Genomic DNA, 24,217 nt, shown 5'->3' with positions numbered 1-24,217 from the left:
TGATAGTGTCTCATAATTCTGTCTACGGGAAAACCATGAAGTCATAAACGCTATCAAAAATCTGTCCTGAATATAATCCCCGTTTTTCATTGCGTCAAGGACTGCCATAGCTAAAGCCATTAATCTATAACAGGTCGCAAAGACGGCGTAACGGGATTACTGCGCTATTAATCGACCCCTCCGTCTTGTCTCGAGAGGCGCTGGGATTGCACAAACAATCGATTTTTTAACACATGGGATTCTTTAACGCCGTTAATTATACGTGAGGACAATTTCAATCCTGAGCGCTGTAATGTGGATCTAAAATGGCGAGTCGCACTTTGCACAAATGAGAACCTTTGTCTGCAAATGGGGACCAGGGGGGTCTATTGTGCGTGTTGGACGTCTTAAACGATCCTTCTGGAATTCAGTTCTTTGGTGTTTTTCAGACACAACAGTTTCTTTCATTTAAAATGAGCTCTAATTATTATTTTTTTTGAAATACTTCAAAGAAATAACTTAAGCCCTGAGTTCTTTTTACGTTTGTGCTTCTAAGAAGAGAATTTTCAGGGTGTTACCTAGAAAGAAGTTTTATTTTTATAGATTTTAACGAAGTACAGCAACATTAATCCAACCAACTCTTTGAGTGAGTGAGTGAGTGAGTGAGTGAGTGAAGTAAAGCCCGAAGTGATCCAAGAGGTGTACATCTTGACTAGGGTGGGGCCCATGTGTATGGGTAAAAAGTTGTCTACAGTCTCAGGATCATAAAGAAGGCGAATATGGGATTCGAACCAAAGGGACCATGTCACGCCTAAATGACACTCTGTATATGGAATCTGCGATGCTGTGAACATCTGAGTCATCTAAAAATGCTTCTTCATCCGTTATTCGACGTTGTGACATGCGCCGCTTTCATCATTGTAACGGTTATTCCACAATATGCGAAATTACTAATGTGGCAGGAAAGTCTCCCACAACAAGCTGACACGCCGTGATATAACTGGAATACTGTACAAAGCGGTGTTAAACCCAACTCACTCACTCACTCACTCGGATATTCACAGCCGGTCGGCGTCATGGGGAAGAGCATCAGGTCTTTACATACACGTGATGAAGCCACAGAGTATCGATGCGGTGATGACAAACCAAGAATATGATCACGGCGAATCGGCGGACTACGGACAAGAACCCATACTTTAAGAATTGAATTTCAGAAATAGCATATATATAAGTGATCATTACATCAAATGACCAATGATAATTCTGAAACGTCGTGATAACCCAAGAATATTTTAGAATATTTTGGAAATTACTCAAATACTGGTGTACTCCATATTGGATACTGTTTACAAAATCACGTTAAACGTGTACCGGTTATGTGACGCCTAGTATATCAGTATATTTCAAACTCAGCTGCGACACATACATCCCTGCATGGATTCCTCATACATTTTAGAATCAAATGACAAAAGGTCTTTATCACCAATACAAATTATCTCGATGAAATCAAGCGAAATAAATTAGGCTTGCAAACGAACGCTCTGCTCGTAAAACTGTACTTGTTTGAAATGAAAACAAAGCAAAATACAGATTTTAGACGGTGTAGTATTTTCTCCTATTTTAAGAGATCCGTCGTCTATTTGTTGCACACACTGGCTCACGTGTTTGAGAATATTCATGGGAAGTTTACGATTTCTGTGGAATTTACCCGATCATTGTAATGTATATAGTCTTAATTTTTTTATAGTCCGTGCTACGATACTCTAAGTTTCCGTCCTGTGTGACGCCATGACTGATGCAAAATCACGCACGACGAGGTGGTAGCAACCTGCATTTCTGACTATTTCTAATGGTTACATTGGGAAATTACTTGGTTACTTACATGACCGTTTATGTATATACGATCCTTCAATCAACAAAAATGCTCCTCTAAAAATCCCGCGTACTGTTGTCAGTAAACACGCCACTTTGTAAAAGTCGGTCACCGGTAGTGATGTCATACGGAAGTGAACATTTTTGTATATATTTGATAATTTCTTTGAGGTGAAAAACTCGGCATCCAGTGGGTTAATGCATGTTTTTTTGCCTTTTTTAGTTTGCATTATCATCATCGTCTTCATAATACACTGATAAGTCGGAAAGCTTTTGTGTAGGGTCACATTATTTATGAGTAGTAAGCAGTACGTCGAGTGACGTCACTCTCGTGGCCGTTGTTATGTATTAATGCATTAATCAAAACAATAGACCAAATATACGATGCTAAAAATGTGTGATTTTAGGGTGTGTATGCAACAGATTACTGCACTCGTGTGTAATAATCTGTTTATCATCCAAAACGGGTCGGTCGGAGAGCCTAGTGGTTAAAAGCATTCGCTCGTCACGCCGAAGACCGGGTTCGATTCCCGACATGGGTACAATGTGTGAAGCCCATTTCTGGTGTCCCCCGCCTGATATTGCTGGAATATTGCTAAAAGCAGCGTAAAACTATACTCACTCACTCACTCATCCAAAACTGGAACCACTGGAGATGAAAGTGCAACACTGTTTTACAGACCATCGTTTGCTTTGACGTCATGATCAAAGGACATCACTAATCTATCTGCCACTGAAGCTGGTTGGCCGTTACTTTTTACACCAAAACACTTGTCGTTATACCTTTATTTACAAACTTGCAATTCCAGTGGTTAATCCGTACCACGTTACGAAACAATGCATTTCAATGTTGACTCCCAAATCACGTGACAGGCACTTATCTCGAATAGTCACTCGTCACATGATCACAATGGACCTGTCACGTGATATTTATTCGTCTGTTAGAAAACAAGATGGTCTGGAACTAACATTTCACTGTTCGCAGGTAGGTTAGTGTAATGAAACAGGGGACGATTAAAGGCTTCATAAACATGGAAACCTGAAAACATAAACTTGATTCCTGCGCTGTGAGTCTACTCGGGTGTTGACGTGACTTGACGTGACTCGACTCTGGGTGCTTCCAAACTATATGTCGCAGGATGCCATTTTCTGAACTCAACGCATAATTGGCAAATCGGTACGACACGGATCTACTGTAACAGAAAATAACGCAGAGTGTGCTTCATTGATTTTATTGACACAGTGTAAGTACTTTGATCGTTGTCCAAATATTCGGCATAAATAAGAATCACAGTCTTGGTAACAATATTTCCTTTAATTTCGCCTGAAATTTTTATTACCATCCCACTCCTGCCTACAAATGATAAAAAATCACAAAAAATATTTATTTACATGTGTTTTTCATATAGCATGATAGAAAACATTGTGACATATTGTGAGTGGGTGAGTTGGGTTTAGCGCCACTTTATTATTTCAGTTATATAAGGACGTGTCTGCTTAATGTGGGAGAAAAGACTGTAGTGATACAAGTTATGGGGAAACCGCAGGATATGGCGCGGACAAACTAGGAATCATAATCAGGGCGATTCCGGTATTCGAACCTACGATTTAATTTGGTTCCTACAAGACTGAGGGACGCAACCCAGCACTTCAATGACGTCTTAGACTTCTGGGCCCCCATGCCACACATGGTAAATGAATGGGTACAGTTTGTTACAGATGCTGAGCAGCATAACACCCATTGCTCAACTATTAATGGATACATTCCATGGAACAGCATACCATACCGAAACACGAATGTTCCTCACACGCTCTAACAAGTGCCCTATCACCGAGGTCGCTGTTTGCAAGTGAGACCCAATGTGCAGTACAACGAGTGCACAAAAGGCCAACAGAGATAATGCAGTAGATATTTCAGGTTATTAGTTCTCAGATTATCATAATGCAAGTTAAATGAAAAATGAGTGAGTGAGTGAGTATGGTTTTAGGCCGCTTTTAGCAATATTCCAGCAATATCACGGCGGGGAAATGAAAAATGATATCATAGTAGACATTAAAACGTTTCCCTCCAGATGAATAATATTTTATGCATGTATACGCCTGGAAAGCACCGCTTACTATTTCCATACAAAATAGTATTTTTGAAATCAAATCCTCTGTCAATTGTGTGACGAAATACAGTCGTGTTTGTTTTCTGAAAGACACAATTTTATTGACAAACAGAAAACCAAATGACACCGCTTACTTTTTTCATAAAAAAAAGTCTTTTTGAAATTATGTCCATCAATATATTTACGAAGTTCGTCTTCTTTGTATGTAAATGACACTTTAATTATTGACAAACGGAAAACCAAATCGGCTCTCTGGTAATTACTGTTTCATGGCAACGGTGATTTCACTACCCTGGTTTACTCGGACCTTGTTTCCATCTGGAGAACTATTTCACCAGGTATAAGTGGTATCTTAGATTAGTAACAAAATTATGTCAATGCCATATGTAGATATTTCAAAAATATACATGGAAGTTCGGGATATATGAAATGAAGGGAAGGTACATAACTTTTTGCTAGGTGTAAATATTCTTATGATTTTCATTTTATGATAAACGAAGTTAATAGTTGCGTGGTCTATTTGATTACTTGATGTCCATTTGGCATGTGAGCAATACACGCACGGAAATTATTGCACTCTTACACGTTGGGTAAACTCATATACCTCACGGCCAATCACACAATCTCCTCTCTCATGTCGTCCAACGAAACAATGTCTTTCAATCCACTATCAATTGTAAACAAGTCGGTTTTACCGGAACGTTTCTCTAATTTCTGAGAGTGTTGCGGTTCCCCAGGCCGTTCATGTTTGTCCGTTAGAACGACATCAGGTTTCGGATGTGGCATTCTCTCTGCCTTTTCCGCTAAGTTAATCATACTATTTGTCCTGTCAGGATCCCAGTCTATCTCAAATTCAGACTTTGCATCTACATCCTCTGCGTCACTTCCGGCTTCTGACATTGACCAATCAAGTGGATCCAATGGTACCATTTCCGGTTGCAAGGTGAAGGACACTTTCATTCCCGAGAGATATTTATCTCCAAGCTCCTCACATGCACAAAACGCGTCGTTGTAATCGCTCGTTCGTTTGATGTCTGCTTCGTTTAATGCAATTGTGAAACGCACCTTCGAATCGGTTTTAATTTCAAGTGGGAATGGCGCTTCTTTGTCAAGTGTGGACGCAAGAACACTGTCCTCGTGAAACACCCTCTCCAGTCTCAAGTCTCCTGTAAAGCAATAAGACACGGCCGGCAGTTCTCCGAACATATGACGTAAAACAGTCGGGAATAACGCCTCTCCAGTCTCAATCACGTGTCTCATGCTGACCAATCCGCTTGAAGTAGGTGACGTTTCGTCAGACACTTCAAACATTTTTGCTCTGTGGTGAAAAGGTATTATCAAATCGTCATTTTTCTCATCTGTGCATCGTAAACACGGTCTGCCTTTCCTCAAAGTGACCATCACTTCCGCCATGGCTTCGTCGCTCTCACAAGTACCGGTCTTGCGCAGTACCCCTCCTGGCATGACGTCACTCTCCACGTACTGGGCCTCGCCATCATAGCCCGGAGTATGGATAAGTACTGGGAGTTGCGTACCCACTAGGAAGCGCTCAGAGGGACATCCTGCGATCGTTTCTATCCTGGTGTGGCGAGGCAGCGTGTCCGACTCCGAGTTGACCACGGTGAACCAACCTGTAACAGGAAGAGTGATTTCAATGAGGGAGTGTGTTTTACGGTGAGTTGAATTGGGCTTAAACGTCGCGTTAAGATTAGTGCACATTTTATGCCACTTGCACGCGTGCGTCAGTCGGTGTGCGCGTGTGTGTTGCGGCTTGTACTAGTCTAGTTCTAAAGTGCTAGCCCACTGAGATATCGTGACTTATACCCCACTCAGACACAGTATACTCACTCCGAGCTGACAAGTCCTTCTATCCCCTTAATGCCGAGCGCCAGGCATGGTAACAACAAGTACCATCTTTTAACGTATTTGTGTTTGTTCGTTTGTTGTTTAACGCCGCACTCAGCACTTATCCGGCTATATGACGGCGGTCTGTAAATAGTCGAGTCTGGACCAGACAATCCATGACTGACATCATGAGCATCGATCCCGTTAATGACCTCTTAAGACAAGCATAGTCGCCTTTTACGACAAGCAGGGATTGCTGAAGACCTGTTTTAAACTCGGATCTTCACGGGAAGTATTTTGGCAAGAGGCGGCCAGGGATCGAACCCGACGTTCCACTCTCCGGGCAGACGCTCTATCCACTACACAACGGAGGCGGTCTGTGGTTTACGACGACGAAAACAGTATATAGTGATATCACGACGTGGTAACTTAATTACTGCGGAAGGAACGCCAGTGTTGATGCAGGTCTTAGACACTTTACATGATGGATATCCTGAAAATAATGTGTTGTTGATCCAAAAATATTGTTTGGCTCCTTCTTTGAGAAAAAAATGTATGTCTTAAAGAGAGCCGTCATATAGCTGGAATATTGCTGAGTGAGGCGTTAAACAACAAACAAACAAAACAAAATGTAAACAATATATATTTTTAGTACAAATTCATAAAGTGTAATCCCTTTTCAATTTGTCACTCGTAGCCATAATGTCATTTCCGATTGCAAATGACAATATGGAATTGGTTCTACACAGATTCTCCGAAATATAATTAAATATAGACATTATTTTATGCTGAACGCAACATTGCCTGATTTTGCTATCGAGTGAGTGCGTTTTCAAGATTCCACTTGTATGTCTTTGTGTCAGCTTCGTTGGCAGGGAAAGAATAGAGAGAGGGTTTTAATGACGTCGAATTGGGCAATGTAGTATTCGATCCCTCGACCAGCGTACGCTTGCCTGAAACCACTGAGACATCCGCCCCCTTTTCACCATAGACTTGGATATTACCTGCCAGTCTACAGATCAAGTATGCATTCAAAATCACTCGGCGAACCTCAGTCCCATAGGTGATCTCGGCCAGCATTGGGAGGAAACCATATTGGAACCAGATCACTAGTTTCACTGAAACCGGGGGCAATCGTTACCCTTATGCAAATTTTGATGGATATCGACTGGAATACCTAATTTCTTTTAACCATGGGTGTCACACGATATACAGCTGAAGGGTCGGTGTGCGGTTTAAAGTGAAATTATGCACAATCACTACACCATTGTTGTCGAGGTATTATGTAGGTAATGGATTTAGCCGACTGAACCCGAATGCATTCAGTATCACACACTTGGCAAAACCTCCCAGACATCTAGTGATCTATATTCTACCAGCTGATTGGTCGTACTTCCAACACAGACAGTGACGAGGACATATATTCTAGCAGCTTATTGGGTCGGTGCCTAAACTCGCAGACCTGGTGTATATTACTGATTTATCTACCACGTCCGTCCCGTCGCGAAGCGGTCGTGCTGAAGGGGACGGCGTCATTCGCTAATGGAATTGTTCTTTCTGAAGCGTGGTTTTGCATTCATTTCTTTCATTTGAAGACAATAGGGATCTGGATTGAATGGAGTATGGGTTTATTTTGTCGGGTTCTGCATAACGTACACAGAAGTAGTTCCACTGTGCCTACGCGATACGTTGGGGTAGCCTCGTGGCACGCACCCTGGTTAGATTCCCTACATAGGTCCAATGTCTGATCCATTTTCTAGTGTACCCCGGCCGCTTTAAACCATACTCACTCACTGTTTCTAGTTAAGACTGGATGGCCGGGATCAGATCCTGCAAGTGCTGGCGTATCTGTGGCATACTTCCAATTTTTGGTAGGTTTCACATTTGCAGTGAGTGAGTGAGTGAGTGAGTGAGTGAATGAATGATGTCAAACGCAACAGTCAGCAACATCAAAGCTGTATCACTACGGCCTGGACATCGAGTCTGGACCAGGCAAACCAGTGACTGAAAACATGAGCGGCGATCCACACTATCGGGTCATGATGACACCAATCAGCCAAGTCACTTAGTCTGACTACCCGATCAAATACAAAATGTTTGAAGGCCAGTAATGGTTGACTTGGGGTCTATTTTGACGCAGATTCCTTGGGGTCTTTCTATGACATTGCCATAAATATAATTAAACTTAAACTGATTCATTTTGAATACCATTGCCCTCTATTACATAGTATCGACCAAAGGAAAATTCCAGGCTTCGTTCCAAAGGACAAAAAAAACAAGCGGGGGACCGAGATCGAAACAAAAACGTCACTTTAACATGACGCTATGGCGGAAATGACGCCATGCGCAATGATGTTACTAAAGACACGACGTCGTGTGACAATTACGGTCACGAATAAGACAATCTGACAATCTGACAGACATTTGGAACCCTTCATAGATCTGATTCCTACACCCGTGCTAGATCAACAACATCTGTTTTATATATGAGATATTTATAAATCTCTGTCGTCACGTGACATGACAATACACCCGAGGCTCCGCCTTTACCAACGATTGCAATGTGTGGATGTTGCTTCAAGTACAACATTCGCCATTCTTGATTTATCCATCTATCTTATCTACATAATGTATACTGATTAATACACCATACGACCATAGCTTAATTCAGTAGTGACGTCGCGTTTTGCGACAGCTCAGGAGAAAAATGTATACAAAACCATTCCCAGTTGTCGTATTCCTTCTACACAGTTAGTGAGTGAGTGAGTGAGTATGGTTTTACGCCGCTTTTAGCAATATTCCAGCAATATCACGGCGGGGGACACCGGAAATGGGCTTCACACATTGTACCCATGCCGGGAATCGAACCCGGGTCTTCGGCGTGATGAGCGAACGCTTTAACCACTAGGCTACCCGACCGCCCACTACTACACAGTTAGATTGGAGACTATTTTGGTGGAATTGAACATGACAAGTAAACCTTCTTACTCAATTAGTGTTCGTATCCTAAGCGGACAAATTGAGTAAATGTTTCACTCTGGATTTGGCATTGTTAAATTAAACAAAGACAGGGTCTGGGCCATTCAAACCAGTGATTGATGTCATGAACACACATTGTCATCATCCGATTGTAACAAGTAGGGGGCTCTGGGAATATATCTAAATCAGAGTTGCAACGTTGATGGCGTAATATCACATTACATCGCCTTATATCATTACAGCATTTGCCAAACATTTGCCAAACATTTCGATCACTCCTATGAGAGTACAACATTCGCCCAGATGATGGAGGAAATGCTCATTAAAATGGCATCGATGGTGTTGCTTCATCCCGTACTACTTTCGTGCTTGTCGTGCAACTTAAAAGTTTATTAACAACCCTCGCGAAACGTTTTCAGAAAAAGGTTCCAGTTCCCTTAAATAACTACTTCATCATGTAAAGTGACACTGAAATATGTATTTCAGGTCCTCGTTATGACTGGGGTGATCGATCCGGCGTCAGTTATTACCTTCCCTAATGGACGTTCCGCCCACGTGTCTGTGTGCAGCGGGGGTCGTCATGTCAGTCAGGGGAGGTTAAGTTGACCCAGCCGAAGTCCCGGACACAAGGCTCCCTCCGAGATGTCCATGTCGGGGACAACGGACGTAGTTCAAGTCCCCAAGGGTCTAACGGTGCTACCACCCCTCTGGAGACGACTTGTAATGTTATTTTTTAAAATAGTTTGTTGCCGAAAATGCTGGAGAAAAGATGCCGCAAGTTTTACAAAAAATGTTCCACTGCACATGGTGGATAATGAAACACCATGTGTTTTGGATCCAAACATTGTTTGACGCCTCCTTTCAATCAAAAGGTGATGAAAATCTATTCTGTGCCTATATGGCTTGTATTCTTTCATGAATAACAAGTAAACTATAATATTAATTGGTAAGAAGAAAAAAATTGAGGTAAACGTTTTTTCGTGTGAATAAGCACAATATGTTTCGGGGTATGTTCTTTCGCCTTCAGGAGGGGCGGCCGGGAAGCCTAGTGGTTAAAGCGTTCGCTCGTCACGCCGAAGACCCGGGTTCGATTCCCGACATGGGTACAATTCCTTTAGGAATTGCCATCCACATATTTGTTATGTACCTCTTACACATGGGAATATTTGACCCGTACCGGGCGGGGATACATACGTGTAAACTAACCTGTTGTATAATTTCCGCACGTAAACCATCTCTGTCTCTGGTCAAGGAAAATCATCTCTATGAGAAACACTGCTAATGATACGCACGTGCAAAGTAAACCATTTCTTTGATGACCCGTGACCAAGGATACGCACGCGCAAAGTAAACCATTTCTTTGATGACCCGTGACCATTGATACGCACGTGCAAAGTAAACCATTTCTTTGATGACCCATGACCAAGGATACGCACGCGCAAAAGAAACCATTTATTTGATGACCCGTTACAAAGGATACACGTGTCGATTAATCCACCTCTAGGATAGTCATCTCTAGGATAGCAGTAACGCAATCAACGACAGTGTCATCTGTGGTAGCAGTGCCGCTCAAAACGACGACAATGTCATCTGGGGTAGCAGTGCCGCTTACAACGACGACAATGTCATCTGAGGTAACAGTGCCGTTTACAACGACGACAATGTCATCTGTGTTAGTAGTGCCGCTTACAACGACGACAATGCCATCTGTGTTAGCAGCGCCGCTTACTACGACGACAATGTCATCTGAGGTAACAGTGCCGCTTACAACGACGACAATGTCATCTGTGTTAGCAGTGCCGCTTACAACGACGACAATGCCATCTGTGTTAGCAGTGCCGCTTACTACGACGACAATGTCATCTGAGGTAACAGTGCCGCTTACAACGACGACAATGTCATCTGAGGTAACAGTGCCGCTTACAACGACGACAATGCCATCTGTGTTAGCAGCGCCGCTTACAACGACGACAATGTCATCTGAGGTAACAGTGCCGCTCACAACGACGACAATGTCATCTGAGGTAACAGTGCCGCTTACAACGACGACAACGTCTTCTGTGGTAGCAGTGCCGCTTACAACGACGACAATGTCATCTGTGGTAACAGTGCCGCTTACAACGACGACAATGTCATATGTGTGGGTACAAAAACCAACAGCAACCACGACATTGATTCAGAAAAGCGTCAGATCAGAAACTGATCCAAGTCATGAATGTATATCGTTTAGGAGATGAACTGATAGAACCGTATAATTAGGATTCAGACAACACTGTGACTTCAGCCTCTCTTAGCAGTGTCCGTAAAGCGATGCGCCCCGAGAGCATCATTCAGACAACAAATGGATATATCCTCCCGTCAGCCCATCACCTAGAAGCTTCTGATTTAAACCTAACAAATATGTGAGCCCGTGTTATTGATTTGGTGTCCAGACTACCTCGCCATCTCGTCAATAAAGAGTCGAGGTTTTCCGGAGTCTGTAAATCACACTTCTTTCGTGACCCTCGGGCATACGGTTATGAAAGTCATAGGTAGTGTTTTAATGTGATGTAGAATGATAAAAAGGTCATGTGAATTTCTGGTAGTTTGGGACAGAGATGTAAGAAGAAGCACAGGAACTTAGGAAAGTGTAGAACGACGGCCATGACAAATGCTTCACGCGTTCTGCAGCGACCGTTCTTAGTCTGCATGCGTCTTTCGAGGAGGCAGGAATGACCGGGAACTATTTGATCGAGATTTCATAATGAAAAAGTACAAAACTTAAATAACCTAATCACTTACAGTGATCCGTATATAGCTGTTAACCTCAACACGTGCACTGCTCCGTATATGAATGTAAACTCCACCACGAGCAGTGCTCCGTATATATGTTAACCTCACCACGCGCAGTGCTCCGTATATATGTTAACCCCACCACGAGCAGTGCTCCGTTTTCATATTAACCTCAACACGAGCAGTGCTCCGTATATAACTATTAACCCCACCACGCGCAGTGCTCCGTATTTATGTTAACCTAAACACGTCAGTGCTCCGGGTATATATGTAAACCTCACCACGCGCAGTGCTCCGTATATATGTTAACCCCACCACGAGCAGTGCTCCGTATATATGTTAACCCCACCACGAGCAGTGCTCCGTATTTATGTTAACCTCAACATGTCAGTGCTCCGTATATAACTATTAACCCCACCACGCGCAGTGCTCCGTATCTATGTTAACCTCTACACGTCAGTGTTCCGTATTTATGTTAACTTCAACACGTCAGTGCTCCGTATATAACTATTAACCCCACCACGCGCAGTGCTCCGTATATATGTTAACCTCAACAAGTCAGTGCTCCGTATATATGTTAACCTCACCACGTGCAGTGCTCCGTATATATGTTAACCCCACCACGAGCAGTGCTCCGTATATATACGTTAACCCCACCACGAGCAGTGCTCCGTATATATGTTAACCCCACCACGAGCAGTGCTCCGTATATATGTTAACCCCACCACGAGCAGTGCTCCGTATTTAAGTTAACCTCAACACGTCAGTGCTCCGTATATATGTTAACCCCCACCACGAGCAGTGCTCCGTATATATGTTAACCCCACCACGAGCAGTGCTCCGTATATATGTTAACCCCACCACGAGCAGTGCTCCGTATTTATGTTAACCTCAACATGTCAGTGCTCCGTATATAACTATTAACCCCACCACGCGCAGTGCTCCGTATTTATGTTAACCTCTACACGTCAGTGTTCCGTATTTATGTTAACTTCAACACGTCAGTGCTCCGTATATAACTATTAACCCCACCACGCGCAGTGCTCCGTATATATGTTAACCTCAACAAGTCAGTGCTCCGTATATATGTTAACCTCACCACGTGCAGTGCTCCGTATATATGTTAACCCCACCACGAGCAGTGCTCCGTATATATATGTTAACCCCACCACGAGCAGTGCTCCGTATATATGTTAACCCCACCACGAGCAGTGCTCCGTATATATGTTAACCCCACCACGAGCAGTGCTCCGTATTTATGTTAACCTCAACACGTCAGTGCTCCGTATATATGTTAACCCCCACCACGAGCAGTGCTCCGTATATATGTTAACCCCACCACGAGCAGCGCTCCGTATTTATGTTAACCTCAACACGTCAGAGCTCAGAATATAACTATTAACCCCACCACGCGCAATGCTCCGTATTTATGTTAACCTCAACACGTCAGTGCTCAGAATATAACTATTAACCCCACCACGCGCAGTGCTCCGTATTTATGTTAATCTCAACACGTCAGAGCTCAGAATATAACTATTAACCCCACCACGCGCAGTGCTCCGTATTTATGTTAACCTCAACACGTCAGTGCTCAGAATATAACTATTAACCCCACCACGCGCAGTGCTCCGTATTTATGTTAACCTCAACACGTCAGTGCTCAGAATATAACTATTAACCCCACCACGCGCAGTGCTCCGTATTTATGTTAACCTCAACAAGTCAGTGCTCCATATATAAATGTAAACCTCACCACGCGTAGGGCTCCGTATATAAATGTTAACCACACCCCGTGCAGTTCTACGTATAAATGTTAACCACACCCCGTGCAGTGCTCCGTATAAATGTAAACCACACCCCGTGCAGTGCTCCGTATATATTTGCCTCATGTGTTCTCTAACAGTGAAACTATTCCGAATCTCGTAAACAATTTTGTTCAATCCCAGTAACCAAAGGCTGTGGGAAAGTTTGTACGTAAAATCGCAATGTCAAACATACAAAGCAGATTTAACGCGTCATGAACTGCACACAAAGGCTTATGTTGTACACAAGCAACACAGACAGAACACAACAGTCCCCTGAACTGAGAAGCTTGGGCCAGTCTCACAAAGCAATCTTTGTGCTTAGACTGACGTATGTGCCATACTTTAACATGGACTACGATAATCTTAGTGCTAAGATAGCTTTGTGAAACGGGGCCCCGTCCTGTAATAGTGTGTGGATGAAAGAGGTCACGGCTACAGAGAGTTGGTTGCACCCTGAGTACGGCCCACCCATTGTAAATTCTATATGACCTGAGCATGTCATGTCAAAATATTTTATAAGTGAATGCCATGTTTTACTTAAATGTCCTATATACTATGTTGAGAGATCCCAGTTACTTGATCTATGTTTTAACACTTGTCCAACTTGATATTTTACCTGATATTAAAAAGTTATGTTTTATACTGTCCAGCCATGATGTTTACTATGTTGCGGCCAAACCTGCTATTATATTTTAAAGAAAAGAAAAGACATTTTATATCGTCGTTAAACATGTTGTTTAGATACTTTTTAAATATATATTTGTATATATTTGTAATTAGTATACATTGTCTCTCATAACTCCATGTGGAGTGCCTCAAATTTGAATAAGATGCTGTATTTTAGAATGTACATTTATGAGGTGAGACTTAAATAAAAATCTGTCTGTCTGTGCAGTTGTCTACACACTGGGTGCAATCACAGGTTCATTACCCGTAAGATATTTACAGCGTAAGATATTCACAGCGTAAGATATTCACAGCGTAAGATATTCACAGCTGTTCGAAGGTATAAATCTAAGGTCTCACTCATTGACGCATTCTACTTTACCCATATACGCATTACATCGACTGGTAGTTTATGTTATACGCATTATACGCATGTGGGTCGATTAATCTGGAATGACACATTTTCAATGTCATAATAATATTGACTTTCAGGTCGAACGCAACCCAAAATATCCAAAGCAATCGAAAACAACCGAACACAATCCATAACATCCAACCTCAATCCAAAACAATCCAAAACATTCTGACATAATCCAACGCAATCAACATCGGGAACCACTTCAGGAAAGCCATTCGACTTGTGGAAAATGTCCTATTAGATGTCACCCCGTGTTCTGTCCGAGCTTGACAAGACCATTTCTTTCCAAGTGAGTAATCGACGGTTCTCAGAACTTGGGGTTCGACTGTGTGTAATTGTAATACGATACGGTCATACACTTAAACCATACAACTGTGTTTGTTTGTTTGTTGTTTAACGACGCAATATGTCAGTTACATGACGGCGGTCTGGACCATGCAATCCAGTGATTGATATCATGAGCATCGATCCACGCAAATTACAAAGAGGAATCTAGGAAAGCAATTTCTTGATTGGGTAATCATTAAAAAACTAATTAAGACAATACAGTTTTACATCATTAAATTAATTTGGGGTATACTGTTATTTAAGCCACATAAATATAGCCCCAGCAATGTGACGCGTGTTACTGTTTGCTTGTTTGTTGTTTAACGCCGCACTCAGCAATATTCCAGCTATATGACGGTGGTCTGAAAATAATCAAGTCTGGACCAGACAATCCAGTGACTGGCACCATGAGCATCGATCTACGCAATTGGGACCGATGACATGCATCAATCAAGTCAGCGAGCCTGACCACCCGATCACCTCTTACGACAAGCATGGTTTGCTGAAGACCTTTTCTAATCCGGATCTTTACGGGTCCCTTACAACTGTGAAAACACATCTACGAGAAAACAAACTAATAATACGCAACACACAACAGTCCAATACAAGAATAAAGTATACAGCTGTCTCTATCACAGCACTCTCTCCACAGAAACATTCTCCTAAAAGAGTTTCCAAAGAACCAAATTACGGCGTGGGTCTCACAGGCGCCGTTTCATTCGCAGTTTATCATTACATGACCAGCTTTCAATGTAGGGGCGCCTTGATTGCTGTGCGGCTGTGGAGCAATTTGCGTGTTACAAATGGGTTGAATACACTCGAAGCTCTTAAAGCTAATTTGGGGCTCCCTTCCAAGTCAAAGGCCATGAAAGGGCTTGAATCTCAATGTAAGTCAGGGCTCCAGTGGAAGAAAGAATTTATTGGAGTTTGATCGATGGCTTTGGTCACCGACTTAAAGAGTTATGTAAACACGTTCGTGGGGTGGTAGGGGGAGTTGAAAACACGTTTCAATTCGGTACGCCCTTCTTGAAGTAATAGATCCTCCCTGATAAGGATTAGGAAATATTGATCTGGGAAAGTCGACCATGTTCGGGTCTTGATGTGGGAAATTAATAAATTGTCGTGTCTACAGAAAGGATTATGTACGTTTTTTCTAAGAAGACATGCCACTATTGTGGGCGTATTGCTTGTTTACGATTAAACATTGGATTAAATATTTCTCTATGAAAACAGTTTTCGGGAGAGTTTAACTGATGGCGTTTTGTTTGTACAAACATCAAGCAATGTAGAACAATGTGTTTAGATTACATATGGAATATACACGTAATGTTTGTGATTCCGTGTTGTTTATTTCAGAGCTGGGTTTCTGGATATTCTGACAGTGGTCTAAGTCGACGTGATTCGCTGTATAGAGTTGCTTCCCTTAGTCGTGGCCGGATAGGCCGATCGTGGGGGCTTAATTCCATGTTCACATTGGCTATTATATCATATTATATTATATTATATTATATAATGATCAGTCTAAACTCGCCAGAACAAATGGATCAATAAACAGTGAAAATTCGTAAGGTCGAATTCCCTTTTCTCGACTATAGTGTAAGAAGGTCTTATCAAATTCAAGTTTGACTCAGTTGTCTAATATTACGACACGGTCAAAATGACTTCGACTTTACAAGATTCAACACCGAGTCAGGTCAGGACTGTGATCAGTAAGCAGTTGTACCTCTTATCAAACATTTGTAAAACCATCCAAAACTCTCCCCATTCCTCTGTATACAGCGGTAGGTCAGTTATATCGCGTGCACCCTTAGATCACGTGGGTCTGGAACCATCAGTGCTGATACTGTTGCTTCACAAGTGATGGTGGCCTCACTTATTGAATTTGTATCCCAAACTTGAATAATCATTGTGCGTATGTAGGCCACGCGCGTTGACGCCCGTGTATACTGACAGCGCCTTGAGGGTGGGTGGGGGAGATTGACACACATCCTTAACAATCAAGCACTAGGCACGCAACTCCCAGATACATTAACGTTCTTACAGCTCTCTGTCAATATCGGTATACATTCTTGGCGTGCCTGGCTGTGTGTGTCGGGGCTGTATCAGTGAAACGTGAACGATCAGTTTGGGACTTATATGAATTGCCGGTAATGACTCATGAATATAGGGGCATGGGTGGCCCAGTCGTCTAAGGCGCCGCGATTCGCTGTGCAGAGTGGCCAGAAACATATGAATCCCAGTTCACCCCGATTATGTTCCTAGGTTTGTCAGCACTATACCCGTGCTCGTGGGTTTCACCGAAGTGGTAAACATCTAAGACCTGCATCACTTCGGGCTTTCCTCCAACATTAAGCTGACACGCCGCGATATAACTGGAATACTGTGAAAAGTGGCGTTAAACCCAACTCACTCACTCACTCACGAATATGCTACCCTTGCGAGTCGCAGCAGATTCGACACTGAAACTGATTGGAGACGACGGTCAACCACGCGGAAACCCAAACGTGTTTTAGTTTGTTTGTTGTTTAACGCTCCGCTCAGCAATATTTCATCTATGAAGGATGTCTGTAAATAATCGAGTCTAAACCAGACAATCCAGTAACTGACATCATTAGCATCGGTCTAATCGATTGGGCTAAGATGACATGCATCAACCAAGTCAGCAAGCTTGACCACACGATCCCGTTAGTCGCCTCTTACAAGCATAGTCGCCTCTTTCACATCTTCCCGAGGCAAGAGAGTTAACTGACTCTAAAAGTCCAGTTTCCATCCTTGTCGAAATAGGCTGGTATTATGGAGGCACATTTTGGCTGGACTAACGAATATATGCGCACTCCAATCAAAATCGCGCAACGAAATAGAAATCCGGTTCGTAAACTGTCGTGCGGATTTTGGTCGATTGCAGGATTTGCAAAGCATGTGCATCACCAACTCGTTGTCAACAGATATTTTCCAAATCTTTTCATGTTTTTGATTAAGTTGCTCGGGTGATTTGATGAATTTCGCGATGTAGGACCTGTTTCATCACAATATAGATCTTGGTTATCGATCAGATCGTCCTGACGGGGCGCCGCCATTTTGTTTGAAACAAATGCAAGTGATACGAGAAGTGGAATCTGATTGGTCTATAGGAGAGACTTAGAAAAGACCCGTAAAAGCCACTGATGGCGCTACGATCCAGCCCAGGATTTCCAACCTCGTTCGGCAAGGCTGAAAACCGGACCTTTAAAGTCAGTTAACTCTCTTGCCTCGGGAAGATGCATCTTACAGCAAGCATGGGTTCTAACCAGGACTTCCAACCTTTGTACCGGGAAGTCGAACGGGTCTCAGGCGTAAAGCCGACACTAAGCATAGGTTAGCCCACCGCCCTTGTCTTCAATAAAGATATCTGAACTGGCTAATAAAACAATCTCAAGTGGGTGCCTAGTCTCTACATATTTGATAACCTAACAGATGAAAAGCATGACACACAACTCAGGGGGGCAAAATCGCCAGTAAACACAGTGACATATTGTTCACTGGGTGTGAAATAATTTGATATTTACAGCCTAATAAACAGTCAATGACTGGTTTAACCCTCAAAACAATTCGTTTGTTTTGTTGACCGCCGTGACCGAAAGGATACGCTCACCGTCTGGTGGGGAGGCGCTCTGTGGATACGTTCACCCTCGGGCTGGGAATCTTATTGTTGAAATATATCCACATTTACGATCGTGCTGGAATTCGCCTTAATGTACTTCTAAAGACCGCAGCCATTCTTCCGTGTATTCGCCACACAAGTTTATGTCGAGTCACCATGCCACAATTTATGAGATGAAAATCTAGTATATCTGTTTTGTGATTTCAAGGTAAAACTGGCCAGGCGTATATACTTGTGTGCTGATACCCGTTTGTATTTTTTGTATACGGAGAAGAATGGGCGGCCACTGTCTTTTCTGAAGACGGCTTCTTGGCGTGTCGAATGAGCTTACCTGTTCTGTGTATGAGAGCGTCAAAATAAACTCGGGAAAACTAATTACAAATTGAATGACGAATAAATAAGATAGTGAGTGCATGTAGATGGAATTCGAAAGTATGCCTAAAATCTATAATCTATTGTCTCGATCCGGGGACCCGATTCACAAAGCAAAGCAATGTTAGAAATCTCAAGTTAATAGTCAATGATTGTGAAAATATGGTCGTCTTAGGGACAAACCATTTGGGGTGGGTGGTGGTGGTGGTTGTGTGTGTGTGTGTGTGTGTGTGTGTGTGTGTGTGTGTGTGTGTGTGTGAGCTTGAATATTTTCGTTAAGAATTATACCTTGCAACAAAGTCATTTATTTTTTTCGATAAAACCTGGGTGTTTCCTTGTAGGAATAACAGTATCATAATGATCATCAGTGGGGTATAAAGTGTACATGTTTTTATGCCGCTATTGGCAATATTCCGGCAATATCACAGCGGGGAACACCAGAAATGAGCTTTACACATTGTACCCATGAGGGGAATCGAACCCGGGTCTTCGGCTTGACGAGCGAACTCTTTAACCTCTCGCCTACCCCACCGTCCCAGAGTGGTTGGTAGCCAATCCATCTGTTGTTACAACGAGTTAAGGCCCAACAAGAACGCAACAACGTATAACCCATTCGTGGGACTTAGTGCATTCCTTCAGTTTTCCTCACGGAGAGAGAGCTACCCATGCATGTCGCTGACGATTGTTCATGTCAGACTTCAGGAACCCTTACCTCTTCAAGCAGACACATTAGTTTCATACACAACATTCCTGTGTGTTTCTTTTTATCGTGGGCAACACAAAAGTTAAATCTATGCAATGCACGATGGATAATTCTAATTCACGAGATTTGTAGACGTCTACGTTAACGAAAGCCTTAAGGAGAAATGTGAGAAGATAATGGCACTCCAGAAATGACGGCAGATATAGAGCTTGTTCTGTTCCAGCCATTAGCACAGAATACACAAACAAATCTACCACCCAATCAACATTCGGGGAAATCAAACCGGATCATGTTGCGCGCCTGTCAAGCAGCGCAGGGACCGAACAAATTGCATTAACCAGTGAAGATCCGGGTTAGAATAAGTATTCAGCAACCCATGCATGCTGTACAAGGCGACCATGCTTGTTGTAAGAGGCGACTAACGGGATCGGGTGGTCAGGCTCGCTGACTTGGTTGATGCATGTCATCGTATCCCAATTGCCAAGATCGATGCTCATGACATCAATCACTGGATTGTCTGGTCCATACTCGATTTATATACTGGTCGTTGTCATACAGCTGGAATATTTCTGAGCGCGGCGTAATACAACAAACAAACAACAACAAGAAGCATAATACGACTTCAAGCAACGTCTCGATTATCTAGCGTCTTCCATTCGTATAAAATAAGTGAGGTGAAATGGGGTTTTTACGTCGCGTCCAAGATTATTGCACTTATATATCGACGTGCATGCACGTGTGTGTGGCTGCTTGTACTAGTCCGGACTGATGCCGAATTATAGTGCTAGCTCACTGAGATACCATGCCGCAATTTAACATGAATACCCCACTCAGAAACAGTATACTGACTCCGAGCCGACCAGTTTTAGCCCCTTAATGCCGATCGCAAGACAGGGTAACAACAAGTACCATCTTTTAAAGTCTTTTGGTATGACGCGGTCAGGGATCGAACCCCGGACCTTACGCTCTCCGGGCGGACGCTCTACCACTAGACCACGGAGGCGGTCCGTATAAAATAAATCCCATGGACCCATTTAATATTATAGCCATATTTTGAGTCGATTCAATAACAGTACACTAAAAAATAGCTGTCCAATCAAATTACGCACATGGGCGAGTATCGTTTCTATGGGAAGTTAATGACAGAAGATAATGGCTATAACGACGTCGCACAAATGGGTCCAGGATATTTATCGTAACAGTAATGGTGATAACTGATAATGGATAACTGATTATGGCAAAAGGACTTCTTTGGATAATTTGGATAAATTGCCAGTTTTGATAGTTTCCAGTACATATCACGGCGTTTCTACTAAAGGCTTGCCAATATGTTCGTCAGTTTGGATCTGCAGTGAGTCGTTACTTCAGTCCAGAAATGTCAAGGCCAGGGACACCGGAAAAGGGTTTCACGCACTGTACTCATGTTGAGAATCGAACCCGGGCCTTCCGCTTGACGAGTGAACGTCGTCCTCGTCTATCCTACCACCCCTGTTTGATGAACGAGCGCTTTAACCCCAGGGCAGTCTGAGTCTGGAGTGAGTGAGTGAGTATGGTTTTACGCCGCTTTTAGCAATATTCCAGCAATATCACGGCGGGGGACACCAGAAATGGGCTTCACACATTGTACCCATGTCGGGATTCGAACCCGGATCTCCGGCGTGACGAGCGAGCGCTTTAACCACTAGGCTACCCGACCGCCTCAGTCTGGAGGTCAAAATGTGATTAGTAATCTCGATCGCATGCTTACATTCATATTATTCAGCAGCGATTTTGTTATGGAAATACAGAAATGGGCCACAAAAGGAATACAAAATAAATAAAACATACAGCTACAGTATAAAAAACTTCATGCATACAAATAACGCGTCCTGCATTTCCATGGAAACAAAGAGTGAATGCTTGAGTAAGTATAGTTTTACGCCGCTTTCAGCAATATTCCCGCAATATCACGAGCGGGGGACACATTGTACCAATGTGGGGATTCGAACCCGGGTTTTCGGCGTGACGAGCAAACGCTTTAACCACTAGGCAACCCATCTGCCCCATGGAAACAAAGAACGATAGTTAAATCTTCAAAACTTTAACTAGGCAACCGATGTGGGTGAATGTGGTTTTACGCCGCTTTTAGTAATATTCCAACAATATCACGACAGGGACTCCAGAAATGGGTTTCACACATTGTACCCATGTTGGATACCATAACAAACAGAATACCGATATTAAGCCACAGAATCAATTAAAATCTTCCTTATCATGGTCTTAAGCTATTTATCGAGTTTAAAGTGTTACTGATGGCGAGTTAAAGACCTAATTCCTCCCAAAGACTTAAGTTGTGTGTCATTGCAGAAATTTGTCGGATGGAAAACTTGCAGACCTTTGAAACCCGGTACCCTAATACTTAAAGAATAAAAAAATTTATCCGACATTGAACTGCTTCGTCAACACGTTCACCAAGTACATGAAGTACTTAATACCAGGGTCGTGGCAGAGCAGCCGTTCCGTATCAGAAACTGCAGAAGTTATTATATTCCATGGCAGAAAGTGGACAATTTAAATCACAAAATTTAATCTCATTCAAGCCCCTCCCTACAATTAAGTCGTGTCACGAGGTGACTGTAGGTTATAATAGACTTGATTCCTTTCAACAGCTCGGCCATACTTGACTGAGTTCTTGCGCTTGACACATCACCTTCGATTCACTGGGTCAATAAACTGGGCTTTCTCGTGCACTGCCCTACAAACAATGCGCCTCAGTAGGTTTGTTGTTTGCTCTGCGTCAACATAACAAATATCAGGTGAACAGATTTGGGTTCGTCCATTTTTTATGGATAGGAAAATATAGAAACGTTCCAAATTGTTTTACGACTGCTTAATCAATAATCCCCAACTTTGCGATGCGGAATCGTGTAGTTTCTTGATTGTGTAAGCAAATAATAAACACAACTTAAGAACCATAAAAGACAATTTTACATCATAAAATCGATTTCGAGTACTGTTGTTTCTGCCAAACCTCTATAGCCCAAGCAAACTGACGCATGTTACTGTTCGCATGTGGCTTACCGCCGCACTCAGTAATATTCCAATTATATGATGGCGGTCTGTAAATAATGGAGTCTACATCTTCGCAATTGGGATACGACGACATGCATCAGCGAGCCTGATCCCGCTGGTCGCTTCTACTCATTTTACATTTGTATTCTGGATAAATAAAGTATTCAAGTCCTTCTGATTTGATTGTAGTTACAGAGATTCGTTTCTTCTTTAACATAAAATAATACAAAGACAATCAAAACGCCCAATACAGACATATTGTTGATTACACCCCTCTACAGCAGCATGACTTCTATACTTGCCCCGGACGTATGTGTATAACGCCCATGTGTCGTATCTATCACAATGGAAAAGCATCCAGGGGAACAAAATGCGGCTTTCTCCTGTCGGTCTGCCCCCATTGTGGGGCGCTCAGTGCTACTCTCTCCCCACAATGACTGTCTCATGTTATCACGCTGGAGGCGACAGCTACCGCTGATTTACATGCTCTGGGTGTTTGTACAGAGCCCGACAACAACACTACTTCAATGAGGATCTGTTCAGTTACGATCGGGTTATCGTTGAGGTATGACCGCTCTTTGTACAGACATCCAATCCCCATATTCACACAATACCCCACCCCACTTAATTCTGACCGACCGTTTTCCAACTTAGCATGACGAGATAATAACTTTAATCCTATCAAAATGTTTGTATCTTTTAAAGTTCGTTCTTAAAGGTACCATTTGAAACACTCTAAATTTAACTCACCCCACACAAAATCTATATTATTGTTGATTTCTTATATTTATCAAGCTGTAAGCTCGTCATGCAATAACCCTAGACCTACCGTATTTACTGAACAAAACGGTTAGGAATCATTTGTATTTATGGGGATATTTATGACACTGTGTGCTTAGTCTTCACAAGAAAATAATATCCCCCAAAATAATCATGATTCCTAACTTTTTTAAATTTATTGTAGTAGACTATTAACATACAAGCCTGTGAAAGTTTTCCTACGTTTCTCCTTGCTCAACAAGGAGATGTAACTCATGTGGCTGTTGAATTCAGTGATCTGCGCCCCGTATTTTTCTCTACTTACCATCGTAATCCTCTGGAATGATGACAGGGGGTCCAGACGCCATCATTTCCTGGGACGCCTTCTCATACTTTAGATTCCTGGCGTAGGCTTTCCGTACATATCGCTTGCTGTAGATAAGTAATGGTTGCTGCAGGTCGAACTGAAACTCCGACAACTGTACCGAACACGGAGACGCGCACTGGACCACCCTGGGTACCTTGAACTTGCCCAGAATCTCCTTCAGGGTGTAACTCTGGGTACTCCATTGATACTCGACATCACTCAGCGGCTCGGGTTTCGAGCACCCTCCAAGCTTGCGAGACAGGCCCATATTCAACTCAAAGTCTTTAACTTTACCACCCGATCATGACCCTGTTCTGTAGCCACCATCCTCCACACTGGCTGTTGACTGAGGAAAACCTCGTCTCCTGGTCGCCTTTCATTTCTATCCTGCTTCAAACATGTCTGCACGTACGTAACAGGTCGTGGGTAAGCGGAAAAACTGTTACGTCTCTCTAGGCCACTGCCAGCGCTTCACAATGGAGATCAGAGTTTTCCTTGTTTTGCGAGTCTACATTCCTGTCTCGTCACTGATTTCACCACCCTGAACCCAC

The 24,217-nt window shown here is 42.8% G+C and overlaps 1 protein-coding gene across 1 annotated transcript; it reads right to left on the bottom strand.

Annotated features, from left to right (window-relative positions):
- Nucleotides 1-3,076: 3,076 nt before the first annotated feature.
- On the bottom strand, nucleotides 3,077-24,217 carry LOC139480156 (uncharacterized). The gene is made up of 2 exons (XM_071263190.1): nucleotides 23,625-24,217; nucleotides 3,077-5,593 (listed from the first exon to the last, which is right to left on the bottom strand). The coding sequence occupies exons 1-2, from the start codon at nucleotides 23,932-23,934 to the stop codon at nucleotides 4,578-4,580; spliced, it is 1,326 nt and encodes a 441-aa protein (XP_071119291.1). The 5' UTR covers nucleotides 23,935-24,217; the 3' UTR covers nucleotides 3,077-4,577.

The sequence above is a fragment of the Haliotis cracherodii genome, unplaced genomic scaffold, assembly GCF_022045235.1.
Source record: "Haliotis cracherodii isolate W230 unplaced genomic scaffold, xgHalCrac1.p SCAF_4, whole genome shotgun sequence".
NCBI classification, from domain to species: Eukaryota; Metazoa; Mollusca; class Gastropoda; order Lepetellida; family Haliotidae; genus Haliotis; species Haliotis cracherodii.
Note: the sequence above shows the minus strand (reverse complement) of the source record. Positions and strands in the feature narration are given on the sequence as shown.

Coding starts and splice junctions, on each gene's coding strand:
- LOC139480156 (XM_071263190.1), bottom strand. CDS start 23,934: ATGGGCCTGTCTCGCAAGCTTGGAGGGTGCTCGAAACCCGAGCCGCTG. Junction 5,594..23,624: donor CATTCCAGAGGATTACGATG/GTAAGTAGAGAA, acceptor TTCCTGTTACAG/GTTGGTTCACCGTGGTCAAC.